The sequence below is a fragment of the Papilio polytes genome, unplaced genomic scaffold (genome assembly GCF_000836215.1).
Source record: "Papilio polytes unplaced genomic scaffold, Ppol_1.0 DF821511.1, whole genome shotgun sequence".
In the NCBI taxonomy this organism is placed as follows: Eukaryota; Metazoa; Arthropoda; class Insecta; order Lepidoptera; family Papilionidae; genus Papilio; species Papilio polytes.
This window is the reverse complement of record NW_013527693.1, coordinates 2,085,346-2,106,974: the sequence shown is the minus strand read 5'-3', so window position 1 is coordinate 2,106,974 and position 21,629 is coordinate 2,085,346. Positions and strand designations below refer to the sequence as shown.

General features: G+C 32.0%; 5 protein-coding genes across 6 annotated transcripts in view; 3 read left to right on the top strand and 2 right to left on the bottom strand.

Moving 5' to 3' along the window:
• Window positions 1-1,945: 1,945 nt before the first annotated feature.
• LOC106108437 (acyl-CoA Delta(11) desaturase-like) lies at window positions 1,946-6,319 on the top strand. The gene is made up of 6 exons (XM_013289603.1): window positions 1,946-2,171; window positions 2,524-2,654; window positions 3,859-4,064; window positions 4,331-4,516; window positions 5,564-5,720; window positions 6,146-6,319. The coding sequence occupies exons 1-6, from the start codon at window positions 1,946-1,948 to the stop codon at window positions 6,317-6,319; spliced, it is 1,080 nt and encodes a 359-aa protein (XP_013145057.1).
• An 801-nt stretch (window positions 6,320-7,120) lies between these two features.
• LOC106108628 (biogenesis of lysosome-related organelles complex 1 subunit 1) lies at window positions 7,121-8,096 on the top strand. Its single transcript, XM_013289882.1, has 3 exons — window positions 7,121-7,325; window positions 7,400-7,472; window positions 7,801-8,096. The coding sequence occupies exons 1-3, from the start codon at window positions 7,265-7,267 to the stop codon at window positions 8,042-8,044; spliced, it is 378 nt and encodes a 125-aa protein (XP_013145336.1). The 5' UTR covers window positions 7,121-7,264; the 3' UTR covers window positions 8,045-8,096.
• Window positions 8,097-8,513: 417 nt separating this feature from the next.
• On the top strand, window positions 8,514-13,279 carry LOC106108627 (pyridoxal kinase). Its single transcript, XM_013289881.1, has 5 exons — window positions 8,514-8,927; window positions 9,620-9,863; window positions 11,834-12,100; window positions 12,557-12,736; window positions 12,893-13,279. Exons 1-5 carry the CDS (start codon window positions 8,835-8,837, stop codon window positions 13,003-13,005), a joined length of 897 nt encoding a protein of 298 aa, XP_013145335.1. The 5' UTR covers window positions 8,514-8,834; the 3' UTR covers window positions 13,006-13,279.
• A 760-nt stretch (window positions 13,280-14,039) lies between these two features.
• Window positions 14,040-17,419, bottom strand: LOC106108494 (lysophospholipid acyltransferase 7-like). 2 transcript variants are annotated; one of them, XM_013289671.1, is made up of 7 exons: window positions 17,130-17,419; window positions 16,609-16,868; window positions 16,090-16,241; window positions 15,700-15,914; window positions 15,128-15,313; window positions 14,488-14,620; window positions 14,040-14,281 (listed from the first exon to the last, which is right to left on the bottom strand). In XM_013289671.1, the coding sequence occupies exons 1-7, from the start codon at window positions 17,339-17,341 to the stop codon at window positions 14,087-14,089; spliced, it is 1,353 nt and encodes a 450-aa protein (XP_013145125.1). In that variant the 5' UTR covers window positions 17,342-17,419; the 3' UTR covers window positions 14,040-14,086. The 2 variants fall into 2 exon arrangements, with proteins under 2 accessions (XP_013145125.1, XP_013145126.1); XM_013289672.1 differs by having other exon boundaries at window positions 14,189-14,281; window positions 15,133-15,313.
• A 722-nt stretch (window positions 17,420-18,141) lies between these two features.
• Window positions 18,142-21,629, bottom strand: part of LOC106108436 (G protein-coupled receptor kinase 1) — a 36,434-nt gene continuing 32,946 nt past the window's right edge. Inside the window, exons 17-18 of the mRNA XM_013289602.1 lie at window positions 21,514-21,617; window positions 18,142-18,171 (exon numbers count right to left, since the gene is read on the bottom strand). Of these exons, the coding sequence (XP_013145056.1) occupies window positions 18,142-18,171; window positions 21,514-21,617 (134 nt within the window). The remainder of the gene's footprint in view (window positions 18,172-21,513; window positions 21,618-21,629) is intronic.

Below are 21,629 nucleotides of genomic sequence, written 5' to 3'. Positions count from 1 at the left end.
ATGAAGGATTAAAGCAAATCCGGCGGGTAACTGGAACACGAAGCGTAGTTTTATTCATTTCATTGCGACCACAGAGTGGGCACTGATTCTATGAACATGTATTACGGTTAAATTATCTAAATAACACATTTAAACATTTTAACGATATGCAAATAAATACCATTAGTTTATTCACTGAATTACCATTAAGTAAATAAAATAAATCGTCTATTCGTTAAACGCAAACTCTGATAGTTTACTAAACGAAATATACTTTCATACTTGATATTATTAAAGTGACAGTTTTATTAATATTGTTACTACATATCTCTTAAACGGATCTTAGTAAAATTTGGCACAGATGTACGAGTAGAATATAGTATGGAAGTACGCATAGGTTATTTACAAAGTTTTTTAGCTAGCAATACTACGAGTATAAAGCTTCATTGCCCACTCTCAACGACTTACATAAGTATATTTAGCCTACAACATATAACACAAGAGCACAAAACTAATAAAGTACGTTACTACTATAAAAGTATCTTACATCGTCCAGATTGTAAAAGGAGATAGAGGAGCTAATAAAAAAGACTTAGGTCTATTTTTCAGGGCATGTAGCGACGCAAGCTCGACGTCGGAGCTTAATTGTGGTCGTTACGGAGACGTATCGCCGCTATAAATACTTGTAATTTAACTTTTAAATTAGCTTGTTAATCGATAGCTTTACATTTATTTTTCTATTACATCCAACTAATTTGTTAAGATCAAATGAGCATAACATCCTTGATATTTCTTTGGTTACATTTTTCAAGCAGATGATAGAAAACTGGTCCCTCGGTTGATGTTACCTCGACTTTCACTGCCATATTAGGACATAGGTGGAATTCAGTTTAGTTATTTCTATTGATAGTTACGATTTTATAAAATCAATGTTACAATATACATGCCCCTTCATTACTTTTTTCCTGTATTACTGTTATATATCATCAATCCTTACATAGGCAAGCTCTACGTGTATAAACAACTATAAGTAATGTACAAACGTCTTCGGGTTTCTGTAACGGATATTACAAGACCGCATGGGATTCTGGTTAGTAACTAAATCAGCGGTTGCTACTACATTTGCTTATGTAATTGTATATGTACAAAAATAACTATAACATGAAATTAAAGATTAAAATAGATAAGGAAAACTGGAATAGCCTGATAAAAAAGAAGACTGAAAACATTTGTACATTACTGTAAAGAATAGCACAAAAATTGATAAATAGAAATCAAGACGTCATGTATAAAGATGCCTTCAGTTAATTGTAAATTATTGTATTGTGTGCCTCAATCGTAAGTAGTTTTAAAATCATTAGAAATAAATATACCTATTCTAATTATCAGAAAAAGTAATTTAAAAAAATGTATATGTTTTAACAAAAAAAAAATAAGAAAATAAGAAGTACCTAGCCCAAAAAATCTCTGATCCTTATGTTAGGGGTACGAGGGGGTGGCATAGAGCCGCCAAAAACAAACATGAAATCCTAAGTTGGATGTTCAGGTTGTTGCTATACTGGCTGGAGATCAAAATGAGCACATTATCATATAATCGTATGATTTTAAAGTTTTATAGTTAATGTAATTAAATCTATATTCTAGTTAACTCATGAATTAATGCATTTCGACATCTGGGTCACCCGTATCAAAACAATTGAAAACTCTTACACAAGGAGTCAATTGTTTAGCGTATGTATAAATGGGAATGTTTATTCTGGATCAAATTAGTCTGACTTGTTCATCTAGGTAAGTAACACATTCTATTTCTAATAAATTAAAAAATAACCTATAAATTTATACGGAAAGGTAAAAAAAAGATTATTATTTTTAAAAGAAATTATATTCTTTTTATTTGGCCAGTTAATTTATTGCCCTGTAGTTCCTAAGAAGTGTTTTATAATCATTTGCTTATCTTAATAGAAACATGCCGCCAAATGTAGACCCGATACCAAGTGGAGTTGTGTTCGAAACTGACACTCAAACACCTGATCTCGGACTTGATAAAGATGTCTCCCAATTAAAGAAAGCTACGCCAAAGAAGCATGAATATGTGTGGTTCAACATATTCTGGTTCCTCTTCCTGCATATCAGCTCAGCATATGGATTGTACTTAGCATTCACGTCTGCTAAATGGCAAACTAACGTTTTCGGTAAGTTTAAAAAGATTTTAATTCATATAATAACAAATAACTAGTGAAACTGCACAGTAAATATAATTGACAAATATATGTTTCGGCTTCGCTAAAGATCTATTGCAAAAGTAGTATTAAATTAAAAAAAAACAGGCATATTAAAACTAAAGAGTTTTGATCTAAGGGTCACACAATTGTTAATGAAAATCAAAAGTATTTTGGGAATCCAGGGATTGGGAATCTAACTATCAAATAAGGCGATTTGTAAATAAATTCTCACTTTTTGATTGCCTCAATTAGTTATTGCTAGATGGGCTATTATCGAGAAAACAGTATTTACTGAAATACAACATCTTTTAATGTATTTCAGCGTTCGCTATACACCTGATGTGTGCAATCGGTATCGGCGCGGGATCTCATCGTCTATGGACGCACAGATGTTTCAAAGCAAAAACACCTCTAAGAACTGTTTTGATGATTTGGCAAACCATGGGCTTTCAGGTTTGACTGTTTTAAGTATTTACAACTATTTATAATTATGAAATAACTATTAGTACAAATAAACGTTTTCTTACACAGATTATTTTAAAAGAATTAGACATTGATACGACTTTAAAATAAAATAGAGAAATCGTAATCAATAAAAATGCGATTGTTTTAAAATTTCAACCACAATGTTGAATGATAAAAGAGGTACTTCATTCAACTGAGATTTCATTTTTTCCGAAACTCCATACTTCAGCTTAATGACGAATCGTATTTGGGTCACATCTTGGTCAATTTCAATTTCATGAAAAGTGCGGAATCGCGCTGAGTGCAGTTAAAATCTCACTGCATTCAAAACGGTAAATTAATTAAATGTGCCAAAATCAAAAGTAATTACGTTTCCAACGCTTCTGTGTTACTTCACTTAGGGCATAAATATATTTAAAAAAAAATTAAATAAGATTAACATTTGAGTTTTTACTGGGAATTTGGTTGATAAGGAACATTGCTAGTAGATTTACAAACATTTTATAAAATAATTGCCAACTCAATTTTTTTGAGAACAACTTCAATAAAACAAAACTTTACTTACCTCATATAAAAATAAACACATGTTTCATACTTTTAATTGTTTGTATAACTAACGTACGCAGTAAGAGTATAACTCGGAGGCGAGTCATTTTCTCAATTTAATGGAATTGACTTTACGACCCGGAGGAAAGCAATTACTGCTGCTATAAACCGAAAAGCCTCCCGAATAAATCCTTGCTAAAGTTTAATATACTTTTATTAACTTTTATAATTCAGAAAATTGTTTACTGTATCTACTATAATAAGATACTAGCTGTTACTCGCGACTTCGTCCGCGTGAATTTATAGAGATATAGCCTATGTCACTCAGTGATAACGTAGCTTTTTAATGGTAAAAATATTTTTTAATTTGCCCCAGTAGTTTTTAAGTTCTTTCAACACACACAAAAATACAAATCTTTTCTCTTGATCATGATTCTATTGAAGGAGAAATTGACATAATGGCTGATTTCCATTTGGCCATTACAGTTAGACACTAGCGCAAGCCAGGCATGGATTGTACGGACTCACTGGCGCCAGCTAGTATTAACTTTGACAGTCGATTACCAGTACAGTTATTGTGCCTTATTGTCCAACTATACTGGTCAAGTTTAAACCATAAATAAGCATTTATGTTTTTGCGATTCAGGACAGCATATTCGAATGGGCACGAGACCATCGCACTCACCACAAGTACGCGGACACGGACGGCGACCCTCACAACGCGGAGCGCGGCTTGTTCTTCTCCCACATGGGCTGGCTCTGCTGCAAGAAGAGTCCAGAAGTCATCGAAGGCGGCAAGCGTATTGATCTAAGCGATCTATACGAAGACCCGGTAGTCATGTTCCAGAAGAAGTAAGATTCTATTGCTAAAAATCGTTCGTTAATTTATTTTAATTCTCTTAATCTGCACTAGAGGGTGGCAATCCTGTATCGCTTTAAAGAATTCGAATCGAATGAAATGATTAGTTATAATTTGAATAAGCGTTTATGGTTTAAAACATTATTGATATCCTTGTCATACTCTTAGCAAAAACAGAAACAACATGTCTTTTTACAAGTATTACGGTCGTTTCACGGTGTATAGCACAATATAGCCCAAATGTACCTACTTGTTACAGGCATTATTTGAAAATGATGCCAATCCTATGCTTCGTGTTGCCGACTGTATTCCCCGTACTTTTGTGGGGTGAGAGCTGGACCAACGCTTTCTTCATACCGACCATCCTCCGTTACACCTTCGGTATTAACGTCGTCTGGAGCGTTAATAGCTTCGCTCATAAATTCGGATATAGACCCTATGACAAGTAAGTTTTACAGATTTTATTTTATAATTAAAAGACTTGACCACGATCCTACCTACATATGTTAAGTGGTAATGTCACAAGAGAGTATACGCATGCTTAGTCATTGTCTATTCACTCTGCTCTTAAAGCCACCCACATTATACTTGGGCGGAACAACAAACTTATCAAAGCTAGTGCCAAGTTAATAAATATAAACAGTAAAATTTGTTATTAGAAAATATTAAAATATCCACATTAAAATATTTTCAACGCTACAAAAATCCTTATTTCACCAAATGCAGACTAGGTTTACCAAAAGAAAATAAGAGAATCAATGTTATTTTTATCCAACTATAACCGAAATGGAAATAAAAAGCACATCTGCTTCTTTTCAGAGCAACGAATGCGAGCAAACTTTATAAATTATCACTACTAGTATAATAAATTCAGAAATGTGCAAGTAAATTATTATTTTCGTGCATACTTTCTTCTTTATTAAATATATTTCTATTTTACCATGTGATAAAATATGTTCAGCTGTAGATCATCGTAAAACATAAAGGGCACTAAATATTCATCAGATATGAGCAAACATATATTTCTTTTATGACGTACAAAAAATACATTTACCTCATCGTGACGGCATATTTCATACATCGCGTAATAAAATCCTTTATCCTGCGTCGTCTATTCTAACGACTTCTCGACAATTCTCATGTTGGCAGCGATCCAAAAAGGTCAGAATCTAAAGAGTAATATTCAAATCATTTTATAAACCACACACAATCATATCCTTTTACCAAAAAAACAAATAGGTTATTCAGTAATAAAATTGGCAAATCCTTAACGTTACCGGTTACTGTTAGTATAAATTCAATGAATAATTTAACACGGGATATTAAAAACATTTCAAATTCTCCAAAATACAGATTCCATTTTTAAATAACCGTTCGAATTTTAAATAAAAGAACAAAAACAACAAATCCCACTAAAGGCATTCAGTTTTAACTGAACTGAGAGCTGGTTTTATATAAGATTCTTAAAAGGGTATCGATTTTTTTATCTAAGGTCATTGAACCCTCGGGAGAACATCGCCGTATGGATGTTCTGCGTGGAAGGCTTCCACAACTACCACCACACGTTCCCTTGGGACTACCGCGCGAGCGAGCACCCCCTCATCAATATGTTGACACCAACTATTGTGTTCATTGAAGCGATGGCTAAGGTAAGCACCTGCAATCATTTTATGGTTTAAGTTATGATATACTAACATTATTTAACTATTTCTAGTTTGAAGTTAAATTACAAGCTCTATTGTATAGACGATTGTCGAATGTTGAATCCACACAATAATCGAAGCTGTCAAAACAGTATATATGGAAGTGCTTTAGACATTTCCCTTGATGTACTGCTTTGGTCTTGTATTTTCAGATCAACAAGAAATTTATGGCTTCGGAGTATTCCGGTTAAGTTAGCGAACGTGCTAATAATACCACACTCAGAGTTATTAAGGGTAGATTTAGCAAAAGAAATCTAAATGAACTTTATTAACCTTACCGTTACATAACGTTTCCTAGATTACTAATAAATAAAAAAACAAGCAAACCTCATTTTTCTTATTTCGTTTCATAGCTTCGTTTGTTGTTTCAGATCGGACAAGCTTACGACTTGAAGGCTGTATCTCCTGAAATTATCAAACAACGTACATTACGTACTGGAGACGGCACTCACCAGTTATGGGGATGGGATGACCCTGAATTTACTGAACGACTTAAAGCCAAGTACGGATCTATACATTGCACCGAAGAAAAGAAAGATATGTAACTCACGGATTAATATAAGGAGGAATTCATTTAATATAAATTAAGACTGTTTTGTATTGCTATGGGTATTAAAATATTAACAAAATACGTTTTACCTACTTTTTTTAATATCACTGCAACGTTTGGAAATAGAAGGTAGAATATAAATGTTATGTTTAGTCTCCCTATCGTTCTCTAATTGCACAAAGAGTGGGAGAAGCGCGGGTATTTCAAAAATGATTCTGAGATTGGCAGAACAAGACTATAAAAAACTTTTCCGACACAGCTGCGCCATCGTAAAGGATAAGCGTAAATCAATACCAACCACTCTCGTTAGCAACTATAATCAATGCATTGCATTCAGCTATTAACTTATGACACATAAAAATTATGTTAAAGAGATTATAAAATCCAACAAGTAATATTTAACTTTTATATGTACATTCAAATGGTGAACAGCAACACAACTTACGTTTGTAAAATAGAGATTGTTGCTGTAAGTCATGTAAGTGGCAGGTGCGCTTATATTAAAAGTGTGACTATGTAGAGCATCACGAGAAAAGGACAATCATAATGTTAAAAAAATGTGTGATTGTCAAGCAGCAAGTTAACTTTATGTTCAATGGTGACCTCTGCATAGTTTTATTGTAATAAAGATCAGTGAGTTTGTCATACATTTCTACATATTTCTTTTCATTTCTCATACTATTCTCTTCGGAATTCGGATGTTTAATTTTATTTATTATTATAAAAAAATAACTCAATGGTTATATTAAATGTCAACATTTGTGAAAAGATGGCAACATATGATAATGTCCGATCTTATGTCAAATGTGACGTTAAATAATGAAGTGATTGTTGTTATCAGAAAAATAGCAAAATAAGCAACAAAGTGTAGATAAAACTGCTAACAATTTTGGATTGACAGTGAAATTACCAATTAATTCTTTCGTGTAGATCATAGAAAATGTTATCATCACTTATAAAAGAACATCAATCTAAGCAAGCTGCAAAAAGAGTTGTACAAGGTAATTCAAAGTAAGGAAAAATGGTATTTATGCACCCTTTCACTCTTTTATTCAGTATGTTTAGTTTTTTTCAGAACAAAAACGTAAAGAATGTATAGCAGCAGCAAATGAGCTTACTCAAGCACTTGTAGACCACCTCAATGTTGGGTAAGTTAACATAATTTAGATTGATCTTTATACAGCTCTCTATAAACAAAACATAACTTCAAAGTGGTGTGTGATGGTAACGGTTTACCCTTTGAAGAATCACAAATGGAATTATAACTTTCCAACTTATGCTTCTAAATCCTTAACTGTCTTTCTAAACATAATTACCAGACTTAACTAATGCCATTTTTCCTTATGTTTAATAATAACTATTTTTATTGCAATAAATCAATTTGATATATTCAGTGCCAACCACTCAACCAATGACTACTTAAACATAGAAACAGTGGTACTGAAGGTGTTAAAATATTATTTTTTTCTATTTCAGTGTTGCACAAGCATATCTAAATCAAAAGAAATTGGATGCAGAAGCCAAACTGCTACATCAAGGTGCAATGAACTTTGCTAAGCAAACACAACAGTGGCTTGCGTTGGTGGAAAATTTCAGTAGTGCACTCAAAGAAATAGGAGATGTAGAAAATTGGGCCCGTAGCATTGAAAATGATATGAAAATAATCACAGACACATTGGAAAGAGCTTATGTTACTACACAACAATCTGGCAGTCAGTAATTTTATTTATATGTAAGGAGAAATTAATAAATTAAACAAAAGCATTGCTTAATTGTATTTATTATATGTCCTGATCTAAAACAAATTTTAATAAATAATGTGCAATAACTGCCATGCTGCAACATAACAATTGTTTGATTTTTTTTTATAGTTATTCCACATTTCAGAAAGAACTCACCCCAGTCATAATGTTTAATTAAGAAAAGTGCATGTATAAAGCTAATAACAGTATTTGCTAGTACTTTTGACTAATCTGTGTACTGTTATATGAATAATCTGGTGTTTTATCCCGGTGAAATCGAATTAATAAAGCCATTTTTTACAGTGGCAGGATAAAATCATATTTCCAAGTTTTCCACTAAAAGTGTCAATTCTTTAATGTAAAAGGCAACACCGAAAGTTGTCTTTTTTTGACAGTTAGACTTAAGAAAAGCTGGCAACATCAACAGCTGTTAAAATAAAGATCAAATCAGTTGTCAATGTTGTTCGTTTTGTGGAAGATGTGATCTCAGTGATTTGTTGTCTTAATTCTTTAAAGTAATTAATTTTTAATAAATCTTAAGTTGTTTCTTTAGTAAAACTATAGTATAGACATATTATAGCACCCAATTATAAGAAATTGATTTGACCACAATACGTAATATCATTTTCCTTGATATTTGAATCCTGATTAGTAATTAAATTGTACAAACACCTACTCTTATGAGTCTCGTTATCGGTGTTGTTAGGTTAACTTTAGCTAATTAAGTTGACTTGTTTTTGTCCAATAAGAATAGTCATAAAACTCGCCATGCTCTCCGACTCCACCCCAAGGGTGCTTTCAATTCAGAGCCATGTTGTGCATGGTTATGTTGGAAACAAAAGTGCTGCATTTCCATTGCAAGTAAGTATGATTAAATATTAATTTTTATCATCTTATAGTAGTCTTAATATCAATAATTAAAATGTTCTGCTTTGAGCTCACTCACCTTAAAGTCTATAAAAAAATAGTAACGAAATAGATGCTCATTATTATAATTGAAGTGAGTAATTAATTAGACTGTTCCATTAAAAATATAATTTTTTTTTTATAACATAAGGTGGCAAACGAGCAAGCGGCCACTTGAATCCGCCAAAATGGCGAAGCGACCGCTGCCCTTAGACATCCGCAATTGCAGATGCGTTGCCTACCCTTATACGACGGAGGAGGAGACGCACATAAAGAGGATATTTCCCCTTCCTATGCATCTCCTCCACCGTCAAATCCACTCCCCCTTCCCATCCTCTCCTTATAAGAAAAGGGTGATAAAGAGAAAGGGACTTAAATTAGGCCTCCGGCACCACGCTCATCAGACGAAACACGGAATTGCTTCCATTTCACGCGTGTCTTCTGTGTGGTCGTGGTATTACACCGGGCGTGCCGGCCCTGCAGTGCTAAGATGTTAAAGCGGGCACTACCACTGTAAATAAAAAAGCTTTTAATTAAATTCAATGTGTAAAGCATTAAAAGGTTTAAAATCTTATATTCAACTCACACTACGCATGTTTGAGAAATCTGTTCTTACTTTAATAATCTTATATTCAATATTGTTTTAGGTTTTGGGATTTGAAGTTGACTCAATAAATACAGTTCAGTTTTCAACCCACACTGCTTATAAACACATCAAAGGGAATGTATTGAAGAATGAAGAGATGGAAGAACTAGTGCAAGGTCTAATGTTGAATGAAGTTGACTACTACACACATTTCTTAACTGGCTATTCAAGATCTCCGGACTCTTTAAAACAAATAGCAGGAATAATTAAAAAACTAAGAGAGAAAAATCCTAATCTTATTTATGGTAAGAGAATCAATTGTTTTAAATTATCTATTTCAATAGCGTTACAATTGGACACCTTGGTAATACTATGCAATGCTATCAAGAGTAAAATTTTAAATACAATTCTTTTTGTTAAATTGGAAATTAGGATACAATTACAACAGTAGCTTGTTAGCTCACCTTTAATTATTATTATGGTAGTCAAAAAATATAGGATAAATTAAAAAAAACTTTGGCTTTAGGATGGGATGCTTCAGTATAGATTTTCTGAAAATAGTCACTAAGCAATATCTTCGTAATTTTTAATTGTAAAATTATATACAGGTTGCACAACAATAATATTTATTAAAATAGAGATATAATAAATATAATGCAACATCAAACAATACAATGTTACGTTGAATGTGACATTGAAGCTTATCTGAGGCTGTTACTATTTACTAGTCAGTATTGTTTTAGTTTATGAAGCTGAACACTTTATTTATGAATGTATTGCTTGTTTAATTATATTGCACTAGCTATTGCCTGCTGAGCAAAAAAGCAAAAGTAAGTAGGCTATGTTTTTTTTCCAGACTATTCTCTACATGTCAAATTTCATCAACATCTTTCAGTATTTTAGGTGACAAACTCTAATAAACAAACATCCATCCATCTAAACTTTTGCATTTATAATAGTATGATTATTGGAAAAGTGATTCACAATTTGATAGTTATTAATAATGAAATAATGTGAAAGGTCTTTTTTATGGCTTATTCTTTTCTATTCATTGATAATAACAATTCATTATAAAACCCATAGTATAATTAATAAAGATAATATTGTCTTTTGTCTAACTATCTTGTCTTCGGCATATCTGTTTATCATTATTTGACCTTAATATAGAGCATTTGAATAATTGTTTTATATACAAAACTAAGTTATCAGAATATTTTTCCCTCGAGGTTTAAGTATTTTGCAACAAATACAAAAAGTATGCAAATTGAAAACTTTAAAATTTTAAGTAAATAAATGTGATGTAATTTATTATTTAAATGTCCTTTGTTATTTGTAGACAGTTAAACTGTTATCATTGAACATAATCTTATCATCTCTCTATTTGTATGTAATAAAATAATATACTTGAGAAATGTATTCAGTAAGTAAACCTTGTTACTTCCATGAATTACTAAAATGTTTTTGAATTTAGATAATTGTATTAATTTCTAACTAATTGAGACTTCTAATTGACAAAATTTTAATGAATAATGCTGATGATTTTCTAAGGACGAGATTTAAAAAAAATCTAAAATTATTGTATTCTAGTTTTGTAATATTGTACCATAGACAATTAAGGAATGTTTTGTCAACTAGCGACTTGCCTGATCTAACAAACATTTCTCAAGCCAATTGTAACTCGTGGCGAAATAGTGAGCTAGTTAATGCTATTGGTTTTAATTGAACTGTTAAGGGCCAAGAGACGCTTATAAAATGGCGTTAATTGTGACTTCTAAATTTAAATCTCTTTGTTCAACTAGAATGAAGAAACATACTTTGTGATACAAAGCGTTTACACACATTGTTTTTTTGTAATCAATAGTTATGTTACGTGTTATTATTTGATGTTAGCTCATTTTAAGTGAACTTTAAAATGAGGTCACGTTTGTATCGATGCGTGTGCAATCAATAAATCATACTAAATGATAAACGAATCAAATATTTCGTCATAAAAGTAGTTGCTAGGTGTGAATATTATTTTGTAAGTGACAAATGAAAATACAGTACAATAAATTTGGCGCGATTCTCTGTTATTTCCAAACTTATACATTTTCTCGAACATTTTCTAGACAATAGCGACTTAATAACTACAGTAAAAAATAATAATAAGGGAACACCCTTCCCATCAGAGCCCAAAACCTCTACAACGTAAATAACCCTTGATAACTTAAAATCTCTATAACTTAATATATTTCAACTTATCGAGATTCTTCTGTAATAAGAAAACTTATTCCAGTATGTGATCCGGTGATGGGAGACAATGGGAAGATGTATGTGCCAGAAGACATTCTCCCAGTATACAGAGATGTGGTGGTACCACTAGCTGATATCATAACGCCGAATCAATTCGAGGCTGAACTGATAACTGGCATGAAGGTCAATGACCTGAATGACGCTTTGAAAGTGATACGTGCCCTTCACGACAAGGGCATTAAGACTGTCGTGTTATCGAGTACGGAATTAGGAGATGAGAACAATATGATCGGTATTGCAAGTACTCAAGGTAAATATAAAGAGGAAATATTTGTATTTTTGTATGTATTGAAATAACTCAAAAACTACTGGGCCGATTTTAAAAATTCTTTCGCCGTTGAAAAGCAACGATATCACTGAAGGACATAGGCTATATTTTTTTTAATTTCACGTGGAGCAATTCGTTGACACAACTAGTTAATGATACGCTAATAAAGTTCATTGACACGAATTTAAAATTATAATTCAATTTATTATGCGATAATTTATCGGTCGTTTTAAAGTCGAACAACATTGTCGTTTCAGTAATTTATTTAGCTAAGCTTACAGAATTAGATATGAAAAAGACGTTAACCTTAGTTATTTTGGACTTTTCTAAAAAAAATAATAAAAGCCTATTTCTATGAACGCGATTGTTATTTAGCGGCCTATCCCACGGCGTCAGCGCGGCTGGTTTCTAATTAGATAGCGTCAATTCATACTCAAGGTTCATGCTACAAGATCGAGATACCCCGCGTTGACGCGACCTACACGGGCACGGGGGATCTGTTCGCGGCGCTGTTCCTGGCCTGGGCGCACAGGACACATAACGACATCAAACTGACACTGGAGAAGACCATCGCCACGCTGCAGGCTATCGTCAAAGATACATACGACAAGGCGAGAGGTACGTACTTACGCTTTTATGCACACCTGTAGGTCAAGTTATATTGGACATAAGCTAGCAACGGTGCAAACGTGTCTGGTAAACAAACGTGTATCAAGCCTCGCTCATCGTATAATTCTGTCCTAATAACTTCTTATTATTTCTTCTTTTCTGCAGAGAAACAACCAACAGGCAAAATACCACCAGCGCTTATAGAACTGCGACTTATACAGAACAAGGCGGTTATTGAAGACCCAGTTATCACTATGACGGCTGTACAGATTGCCTAAATGTTGTTTTTATTTCATTGTTAATTGCAAATTTAGTGCAATGTAATTTTACATTATTATTGAACATAAGCATAATATATTTCGTTTTGACGACTAGCTTTGGGCATTATAATGCTTAAGCATTAGGAGAAATTGTACCTTGTAAACAAGCGTAAATATAAAATTTATTAAAAATAATTATTTATTGCTTAATTTTTTGACTTGTGGCTATCCTGTTGTGGTATTAGTTACATGTTTTTTATGTTCTAGTAATTAGTGACTTAAATATATAAAAAAATTTAATTTAGTCAAAATTTTTATTTTGTTGTTATGACGACATATGTACGAACATATAAATTATGATAAAATATTCCGTGTGATAATTTATTGTTTATTTAGATTTTATATTTATAATGCAATGTTGTTTTATGACGAATTATAATAAATTATATGAAATAGTAACACTTGTACATGTTAGGTAATTTATACTTTAGGTGCTTCTATAAGATATATAAAAGACAATAACATAATAAATCAAGATTTGTTGAAATGTAGAGAAATTATTTAGGCAAAAGTGTTAAGAGGTTATTATTTGAAAAGACACTGCGATTTTTAAATATTTAGCAATATAATCGAAAATACATGTAATCATTTATATGTTTTTAAAATTGAATCAAATATAATAATTTGACAATGAGCGAACAATGTGTGATAAAAGATATTTGTGGAGCAATAATTAAATTTCGACAACTGTATTGTAGCATACTCCATCTCTTTCATACCAATATGTAATTCTCAGCCTTTGTCTTTCTATCTCACTTGCACATTTTCTTTACTCAAACTTTTACGCATATCATAACATAGTCTAATTGACCAAAAAACAGTCTTCCATTTGATGTTTAATTTATAGTCTGTGATAAATAAGAAAACGTTGTTTTGCTTTTGCATAAAATTTTTAACCAAATATAGTAAGTGTTATAAAAATCAATACAAATGATTTTATGTACAATTTAGCGTGTTACATATTTATATTTGAAATAAATGTTGCTACGATATTGCGTTTTATTCACTTTATTGACAACATATAGGTTAATTTAACAAATCAATTTTCACCACGACATTTGAATATAATAACAGCGATAAGCATTAGCACGAATAATATAATATGGAACATCCAATAAATAGAGTTATAATATCTTAGAACAACTTTGGTCTCATCCACAACGAAGCAGGGAGTCAGGTACAGCAAGCAAAACATGCGCATTATCGAAAAACCGATATCCCAAGGTAATTTCATCTGTAAATGTACAAAATAAGACCATATGTGGTACAGTCAACAGAACACATTAACGTAAGTCGCCCTAATGATCGCCGAACTTCGAAAAAATTACCTAGTGATTCATTAGTGTTAGTTCTTTCAACGTATTTCATGATAACGAACCAAAAACTAACGAATGAAAACGTAGAAACCGGCCATAAGAAACAAGTTGTGATAATATTTACCGATCCTTCAGTGTCATATAATTCACTATACTCAGACTCCAGATGTATGATGACCCATAGCGTGGTTGATATGATTAGCTGCGGTATAGAGGGCCCACACCACAAAGTCCATAGCATGAACGAGAACGCACTCCTAAAATATTACAATAAACAGAAAATTGATAGAGAAATAATTTGTGCCATCATCTTCCTCTTTCCTTATGAAAGGTCTAAACGGTAATAACTAATCTACCGTATACCCCAATCATATTTGCATTATGTATTACTAGCTTCCGTCCGCGTATAATTAAAAAACAAAAGTGAGTAACCTATGTGTTCTTCTAGACTATCCTCTATATCTATACCAAATTCTATCGTCATCAGCTGTTTAGGCTACAAACTCTAACAAATATCCATCCATCTAAACTTTCGCATTTACAATATTAGTAAGTTAAAAAACATAGATTTTTAATTTCAACATCAAACTTCAACGAGTACAACAGTGAAAATCTTTTTGTCTTTCCACGTATAGAAATGGTTGCGTCATTTAGGTATATACGTTTTAAAATAGTAAAATCCTATTCAAATTAAAACACCGAGTATTTTAAATAATGAAAATTTTTATAAGGAAATTTCCTATAAAACAACTACAAGAACTTGCCTTACTTGCTTATTGGCCTTTATATACTTCCTGTAAGCATACGCCCAGTACCAGTATCGTATTGACATGTCCCAGGCCCGCATCGTGTCTTTCATCTTAGGCCCCACGATCAACTTCTCGATCTCAAATGAGTTCAACATTTGCACGTTGTATTCTTGTTCTGATGCAGCGTCTGGTGTTTTTGTACTAGAAAAACATCGATTCCATTATTATAATCATGAACATCTTTGTTGAATTAAATCTCAGAAATATTACTAGTATTACAACTACGAAAATTTAGATGAATGGATGTTTGTTGTATTTTGTAACCTAAACTGCTGAACGGATCTCCATGAAGTTGACATAGACGTAGAGGATAGTCTGGACGCACACAAAGCCTGCTTTTTATTTAATTTCCGTACAGACGGAGTAGCGGCCGAAAGCTAGTGTAGTATAAATGCATAAATTTGTATGCTAACTCAAAACTCCAGATCGGCTGAATATATCTAAATTAAAATTGTAATCGAGACTAGTAGTTTTCAGTCCCATACAAAGTCGCGGTCGACAGTTAGTATACAGTAATTACAACTTACATTAAATTAATAACACTAAAATGTGTGGATGGTCCACTGCCGGGGAGAGGTGCGCACTTAACCGGGTACAAACCAAATCCGGACTCCGTGCAGACAGCAGTACCAAGCAGTGCAATCATCTCCGTGTTCAAATAGTACATTAACAGCAGGGGGATGTTGAAAAGGTAACGGTAGTCGGTGCCGAAGTGTGTGTAGAAACGATTTTCTTCGTACATCTAAACATATTTAATTTAATAAGAAGGATAGGACTAAACCTAGAACAATACCCTAAGAGAAATTGATCAATAAACAAAGTAAACTTATGAAATCTATAAATTGACTTTTAAGGGCATTTCTCTACAGGTTTAGGTCAAGAGTAAGGTAGGTTACAATAAAGATATGTCTAATTACGTGAGTATTAAATCTGGAGCGAAGCATCATGTATCCAACCGCGCACAACACCGCTTTCTTTATTTTCTCTTCGGTGACTATTCTGCAGTCGCCTACTGAACTGAAAGGCGCATTTAGGTGATCTTGGAATATTCTCCATTTGTAATAAGTACCTAAAATCAAGATACAAGAAAACTATAAAGCGTCGAGTTAATAAACTTACATTTCATGCAACTGTCGTGTTATCGTACACGCGTCGTAATGACCTTTCTCTGTTGTTTAACCACGAAACACACCAATGTGATTTTCGAATTTCATATGTACATAATTTACCCGACGTTCTTACGATGAAAGAAAACATCGTGATGAAACCTGCATATATCGGTGAAGAAATACAAAGATATGTATGAAGTCAACCAACACACACTGGGCCAGCATGGTTGACTAACGCCTAGTCACCCCTTACTTAGGATAGGCTCCGAGCCCCTTAGTATAGGGGATACCTATATAGTGAGCTGGTGATAATGAATACTCATTTACCTTTATGTATACCAATGAAGTAATAAGCATAAGCCAGAATATCGACTGCCTCAGGTACTGGCATCACTTCAGCCTCATTGGGTGTACTTTCACGGTAGTTCAACCTAGGCTTCTCCGCTATACTCAACTCACACGCGAGTCCCACCAGTCGTAATGCGATAATTTGAAATATTCCGATCATATACGAATGTGATGGTATATTGTGATGTATATACAAGAGATATGTCCATGAATATGCCAAACTTATTTGATGGACGTAACTGGAAAAAAAAATTTACGCCTACACAACTGTTACATAATGTACATATGATTATTTACATATTTGCAAAGTTAGTGTTTAAATTAGATTTTATCTTTAAATTTTAAACTATCATCAGTGTGCTGTTTTAATGCTAAAGTAATTTTGGGAGGGGACGCGAAAACGTTCAATTAGCAATGTATGAAAGGGTTTTGTGAGATTATGAATTGCATATCAAACCCTGGAATTAAAAAATCAAGCCTTATTATGAAATATTACTTACTGACGATCACAGGATTTTAGTATCAAGACATTACCACAAACCATTATGAATGTATGTAAGATGTAGTGGCCACAAATTAGAAATGAAACGAGCAAACCGAGACCCGCTCCGTAATTCCGTTTCATATCAGTTTTGGCGATTTCTTTGTAATGAGATCCGAGAGAGAGACATACTAAAAGGGATGAAAAATATATTATGTCGTTAACATTCATGATTCTTTGATTTCAAATTAAAATATCCAAAAGTTTATAAATTTTAATAACGGTAATTCATTGTTGTCTAGTTGTCATTTTAATGTCAACTTTATTTTTTAATTCTGAAACATTTTTTTTAATTAACACAGATGATAAATATTTGAAAAATAAATTAGCTATGAATGTCCTCAGAACAACGATTGTCACACACACAGAAATTCAATACTCTGTGTGTATAACGTTTATTTTTGCACACGAATGAGGAATAAAAATAAAAAGACCATATGATTAAATAAACAATTTACTACACATAATGTAGGTTGACAATAAAATATTACTAACAGAGGTATTAACATATAATTTAACATCTGATGCAGATTTAGTTGCATTTACTTAATGTAACTTAAACAGCTAAGTAGCGAAAAAGAAACATGACTTAAAGTTAATTTGTTTGCAGTGCGAGAATATTTGTGTGAATAGAAAATACATTAAATAAAATACCTTAAATGCATTATAGTTAAACGTCCAAACTATTAATAGGTAATTTGGTACATCGGAATGTTAAGAACAACTATCTCAGCAAGAAAGCGGACATCCTCCTCTACTAACAATGTCTACTGAAGTAGACAATTAGCATAAAAAAATAACTTTAATAAAATTATTGCTGACATAAAAAGGCACTTCTATTTTTGTAATTAGTCGTATCAATTTTAAAACATTGTACATTTTTTTGCAAATAATTCTTGTATTTTTATTTCCATTTCTTATTCAACATTCACAATTTTATAAACTTCGCTTCAGTAATTGTGCATTTCAATTTAGCCCGCTATCTTAACTGTGACTTGATCCTGTTAGAAAATTATTATAACATCAAGCGTAAGCAACTAAGCGAGTTTGTAAGAAAACTAGGTAAGCCTCGAACGTTACTACGAAGTGATTATCACAATACATATTAAAAGATTCAAACTTTATAACACCTCAGCGATTAGGCGCTAGGGTCTGCTGTTGAGAGAAAGCACATTAAACGAAGGATGTTTGGATTTATCTCCATGGCATTATTCCACTGACGTGGGTCGACGCAGTGTTTTTTTAACTTTAAAGTTTTGGTTTCGATCGGATGTATAAAATGTGTATTTTATGTTACACACATGTCAAGTTACGATATTCCGAGCTGCCATAAAGTTTGAATCGCACTGTACAATGATCTCATCAAACTAACCTATAATACTGCTCAAACTGTTAATTTAAAAGCTATATTTTACAATTTCTTAGATTCAACGAATCATTGTTCAGTGTTGTAAATTCAATTGACTAGCATCTAGATTCATATTCTAATAGATAAATATTATCAATCACACAATATCAAATATCTAGCAAATGATAGGATACATTACAACATCTACTTTACCGATTAATTTACGATACTATCGATTTTGTAAAACTATCAACTAATTATCGATTTATTTTAATTTCGGTTTAAAATTTGGCAGTATTCAAACTAGCATCTTGTGGGATTAAAGTTACGTTATTAATGAATAAAAAAAAACATAGGCATGTAGTTACATAACAAATGAACTACAAACTTAATGCTGCCGTTGACAGATTTAACATACATATTTACAATTTACTAAGAAATCTTTTACATATTATTTATTGTGTCGACAAGAAAATACAATTTTAAAGCAATTGGTTAATAATTGTTAAGACTTTTTTGACATTAATAAGACGAATAAAAGAACAATAAATACTTTAACGTACTCTTTATATGTGAAAAGATGAATGGTGTGTAAGAATACTTTATTTCAAAATAACTGAAATACTTAAAGCCAAATAATGGTTATAAAAAATAAGAAACGACTGTGTTACAAAATGGTAAAAATTGTATGAAGGAATGTTTATGAAAACACTTTAGCCTTAAGACAATTACATTCATAAATACATCTGATAAAATGTTATAAAATCGTAAAAATATACTAATCTATATACTGAATATATACATAGTAATTATTGCAATTTACTTAATAACATTATATATTTATTTTCTTGACACATGTATGTGTATGTTCGCATGTGTTTGGATAAAAGTTAGTTTTGTTAACATCACATAGCACAGTTACTAGTTGAGATAAACATTCTGGATATAGTCTGTTCCAATTCACGATTTTTATAATAATATTTCTTGTACCAATTAAACTCTTGGCTTGTGTTAGGAACACGATAGTCGAATGGCGGGATTCGAACCATCAACCATGTGATCGAAAATCCGTAAAACCAATTAAATCAAAACCATCCCATTTCCTCGTTTTTTTGTTCATAAACTTTTTCATCCTTTAATCATGCTTGGAACAGATTATATAATATACCGTATTTTTTATACACTCTTAAAAGTATAATCAAAAGAACTGAATCTGCATCAGATATAAAGACATTTATAAATAAAAATTGCATTGTTACAAAAAAACATTCAAAAAGTCGTTCAGACGTAGACACAGTATATTTCCTATGGAATATTTATTAAATTATAAAACCACGAGTAAAATGAATGTACATTACATTATATTAATATTAAAAATTTGTCTAAATATTGCATTTGTTACTATTGTTATCGGTCGTCACATCTATATGTAGTTAGAAAAAGTATTGCCTCTATTTACGAAAAGGAGATTTTATTCATTAGACCTACTTATTTCGTATCTATTTAAATAAATAACAAACTTAAACAGTTGATATGAAACTCAACAAGGTATATGAAACAATTTAAGTACAGTTCAATAAATAGATCGATCGAACGACCGAGTTACTAAATACAACTAAATAGTCGCGGAGAGAGCCCAATCAAGTACCATTTATATCGTGTGCAATAGTCGGGGTAGAGATGTTCGATGCCTATCGATGTTAAGCCCAAACATCGATATATCGATACTTCGTACCATCGAACATCCCTATTCGGAGGTACGACCGAAGTGCTATAACTTCTAATTACGTTACAAATCGATTAAGTCGAAGCATCTATAGTTACGTGTTAATATTAATCCAATTCGCATTAAAATTTCCAAAGATTTTTTTCTAATATTCCATTATAAATTAAGTTACAATTTTTTTAACGCTTTTAGTAATTTTCGCGTGACCTATTGCACAAAACACATACGCTAGAATTATCTACTCGATTTATATATACTTTTTTAATTCTTTACAATACCTACCACATAGTTAAATACAACATCCAGAACAATATATTAATAATTACAAAATCCAACCGTGCAAATAAACTAAGAGAAAATTAATTTACATTTGATCGGTCCTATCACAATATGCTATAGGATGAAATTCTGAAAATCTTCACCTTGACTTAACAACTTTAGGGGCCGTTCACACACAACGGAGAGTAAAGCATAGTTCATTTTTATCGCAAACAAAATTGATCTTTATACGATCGAATCTAGGTTTTATTTACTTTGCACATGGTTTAAACGCTTACTGTTAATAAGAAAACACCTACAAAGTAAAATTGAACTTTGTTATAATGTTCTAAAGCTCAATTTTATTTGCGTTTCACTATCTTTTCTATTCTACATTCCCGTCTGTCTGAAAGAACCCTAATTGATATTCCTATTTACAGGATTATCGACATAGTAAATTATTTCAATCTATTAAATGATAAAAAAATGTATCGAAAAATAAAACCACAAAATAAATCAACAAAAAAATAAATTTGTTCGCTAGTTAACAAGAGATCGAATTAGTTAACTTCGTTATATTAAATGATTTGTTCCGCTAACGTTATTAATTACATTAAATCAGATTATATGTTTTTTTTTTATTATTAATTCCATGAGCATAACTAAAGTCACAATTGATTTGATATTGCTAAAATTACACTACAGTTACAAGTGTGGCACTGTCATAAATATTAAAAAAACTTTTGATCTTAGATCGTTAACCTTTGAAATGTAGCAAACTTATCTTACGAATGTTCTTTTACATTTAATCAGATTGCAACAAAACATCACTTCACTAAAGTTTATCAATTGTCCAAACCACTTAGCCATTTGCACAACTCTACTAGTGACCACTGTAATTTGGTCTTCCGTACAATAGAGATGTACAACACTCGAGCCGCGTACCACTAATTTGATGGACCTAATTAAAATCCAGGGTTCACATGGCTTTATTTCACCTACGCACTCTACCTCGAACTCCGGACTACGGGATTCGATTATCGACATATCTGATAGTACATTGCTACCGATTCCTTTATACAGAAAGTCGTCAAATCTTTTCCCGTAATCAATACCTGTAATTAACA

Excerpts from the sequence above, each read along its gene's own strand:
- LOC106108437 (XM_013289603.1), top strand. The coding sequence starts at position 1,946 with ATGCCGCCAAATGTAGACCCGATACCAAGTGGAGTTGTGTTCGAAACT. Across the intron at positions 2,172-2,523 it reads ATGGCAAACTAACGTTTTCG|CGTTCGCTATACACCTGATG; the intron begins GTAAGTTTAAAA and ends AATGTATTTCAG. Across the intron at positions 5,721-6,145 it reads TCATTGAAGCGATGGCTAAG|ATCGGACAAGCTTACGACTT; the intron begins GTAAGCACCTGC and ends TTGTTGTTTCAG.
- LOC106108628 (XM_013289882.1), top strand. The coding sequence starts at position 7,265 with ATGTTATCATCACTTATAAAAGAACATCAATCTAAGCAAGCTGCAAAA. Across the intron at positions 7,326-7,399 it reads TGCAAAAAGAGTTGTACAAG|AACAAAAACGTAAAGAATGT; the intron begins GTAATTCAAAGT and ends AGTTTTTTTCAG. Across the intron at positions 7,473-7,800 it reads GTAGACCACCTCAATGTTGG|TGTTGCACAAGCATATCTAA; the intron begins GTAAGTTAACAT and ends TTTCTATTTCAG.
- LOC106108627 (XM_013289881.1), top strand. The coding sequence starts at position 8,835 with ATGCTCTCCGACTCCACCCCAAGGGTGCTTTCAATTCAGAGCCATGTT. Across the intron at positions 12,101-12,556 it reads CGGTATTGCAAGTACTCAAG|GTTCATGCTACAAGATCGAG; the intron begins GTAAATATAAAG and ends TTCATACTCAAG. Across the intron at positions 12,737-12,892 it reads TACATACGACAAGGCGAGAG|AGAAACAACCAACAGGCAAA; the intron begins GTACGTACTTAC and ends TCTTTTCTGCAG.
- LOC106108494 (XM_013289671.1), bottom strand. The coding sequence starts at position 17,341 with ATGAATGTTAACGACATAATATATTTTTCATCCCTTTTAGTATGTCTC. Across the intron at positions 16,869-17,129 it reads CTAAAATCCTGTGATCGTCA|TTACGTCCATCAAATAAGTT; the intron begins GTAAGTAATATT and ends TTTTTTTTCCAG. Across the intron at positions 14,282-14,487 it reads TATATGACACTGAAGGATCG|ATGAAATTACCTTGGGATAT; the intron begins GTAAATATTATC and ends GTACATTTACAG.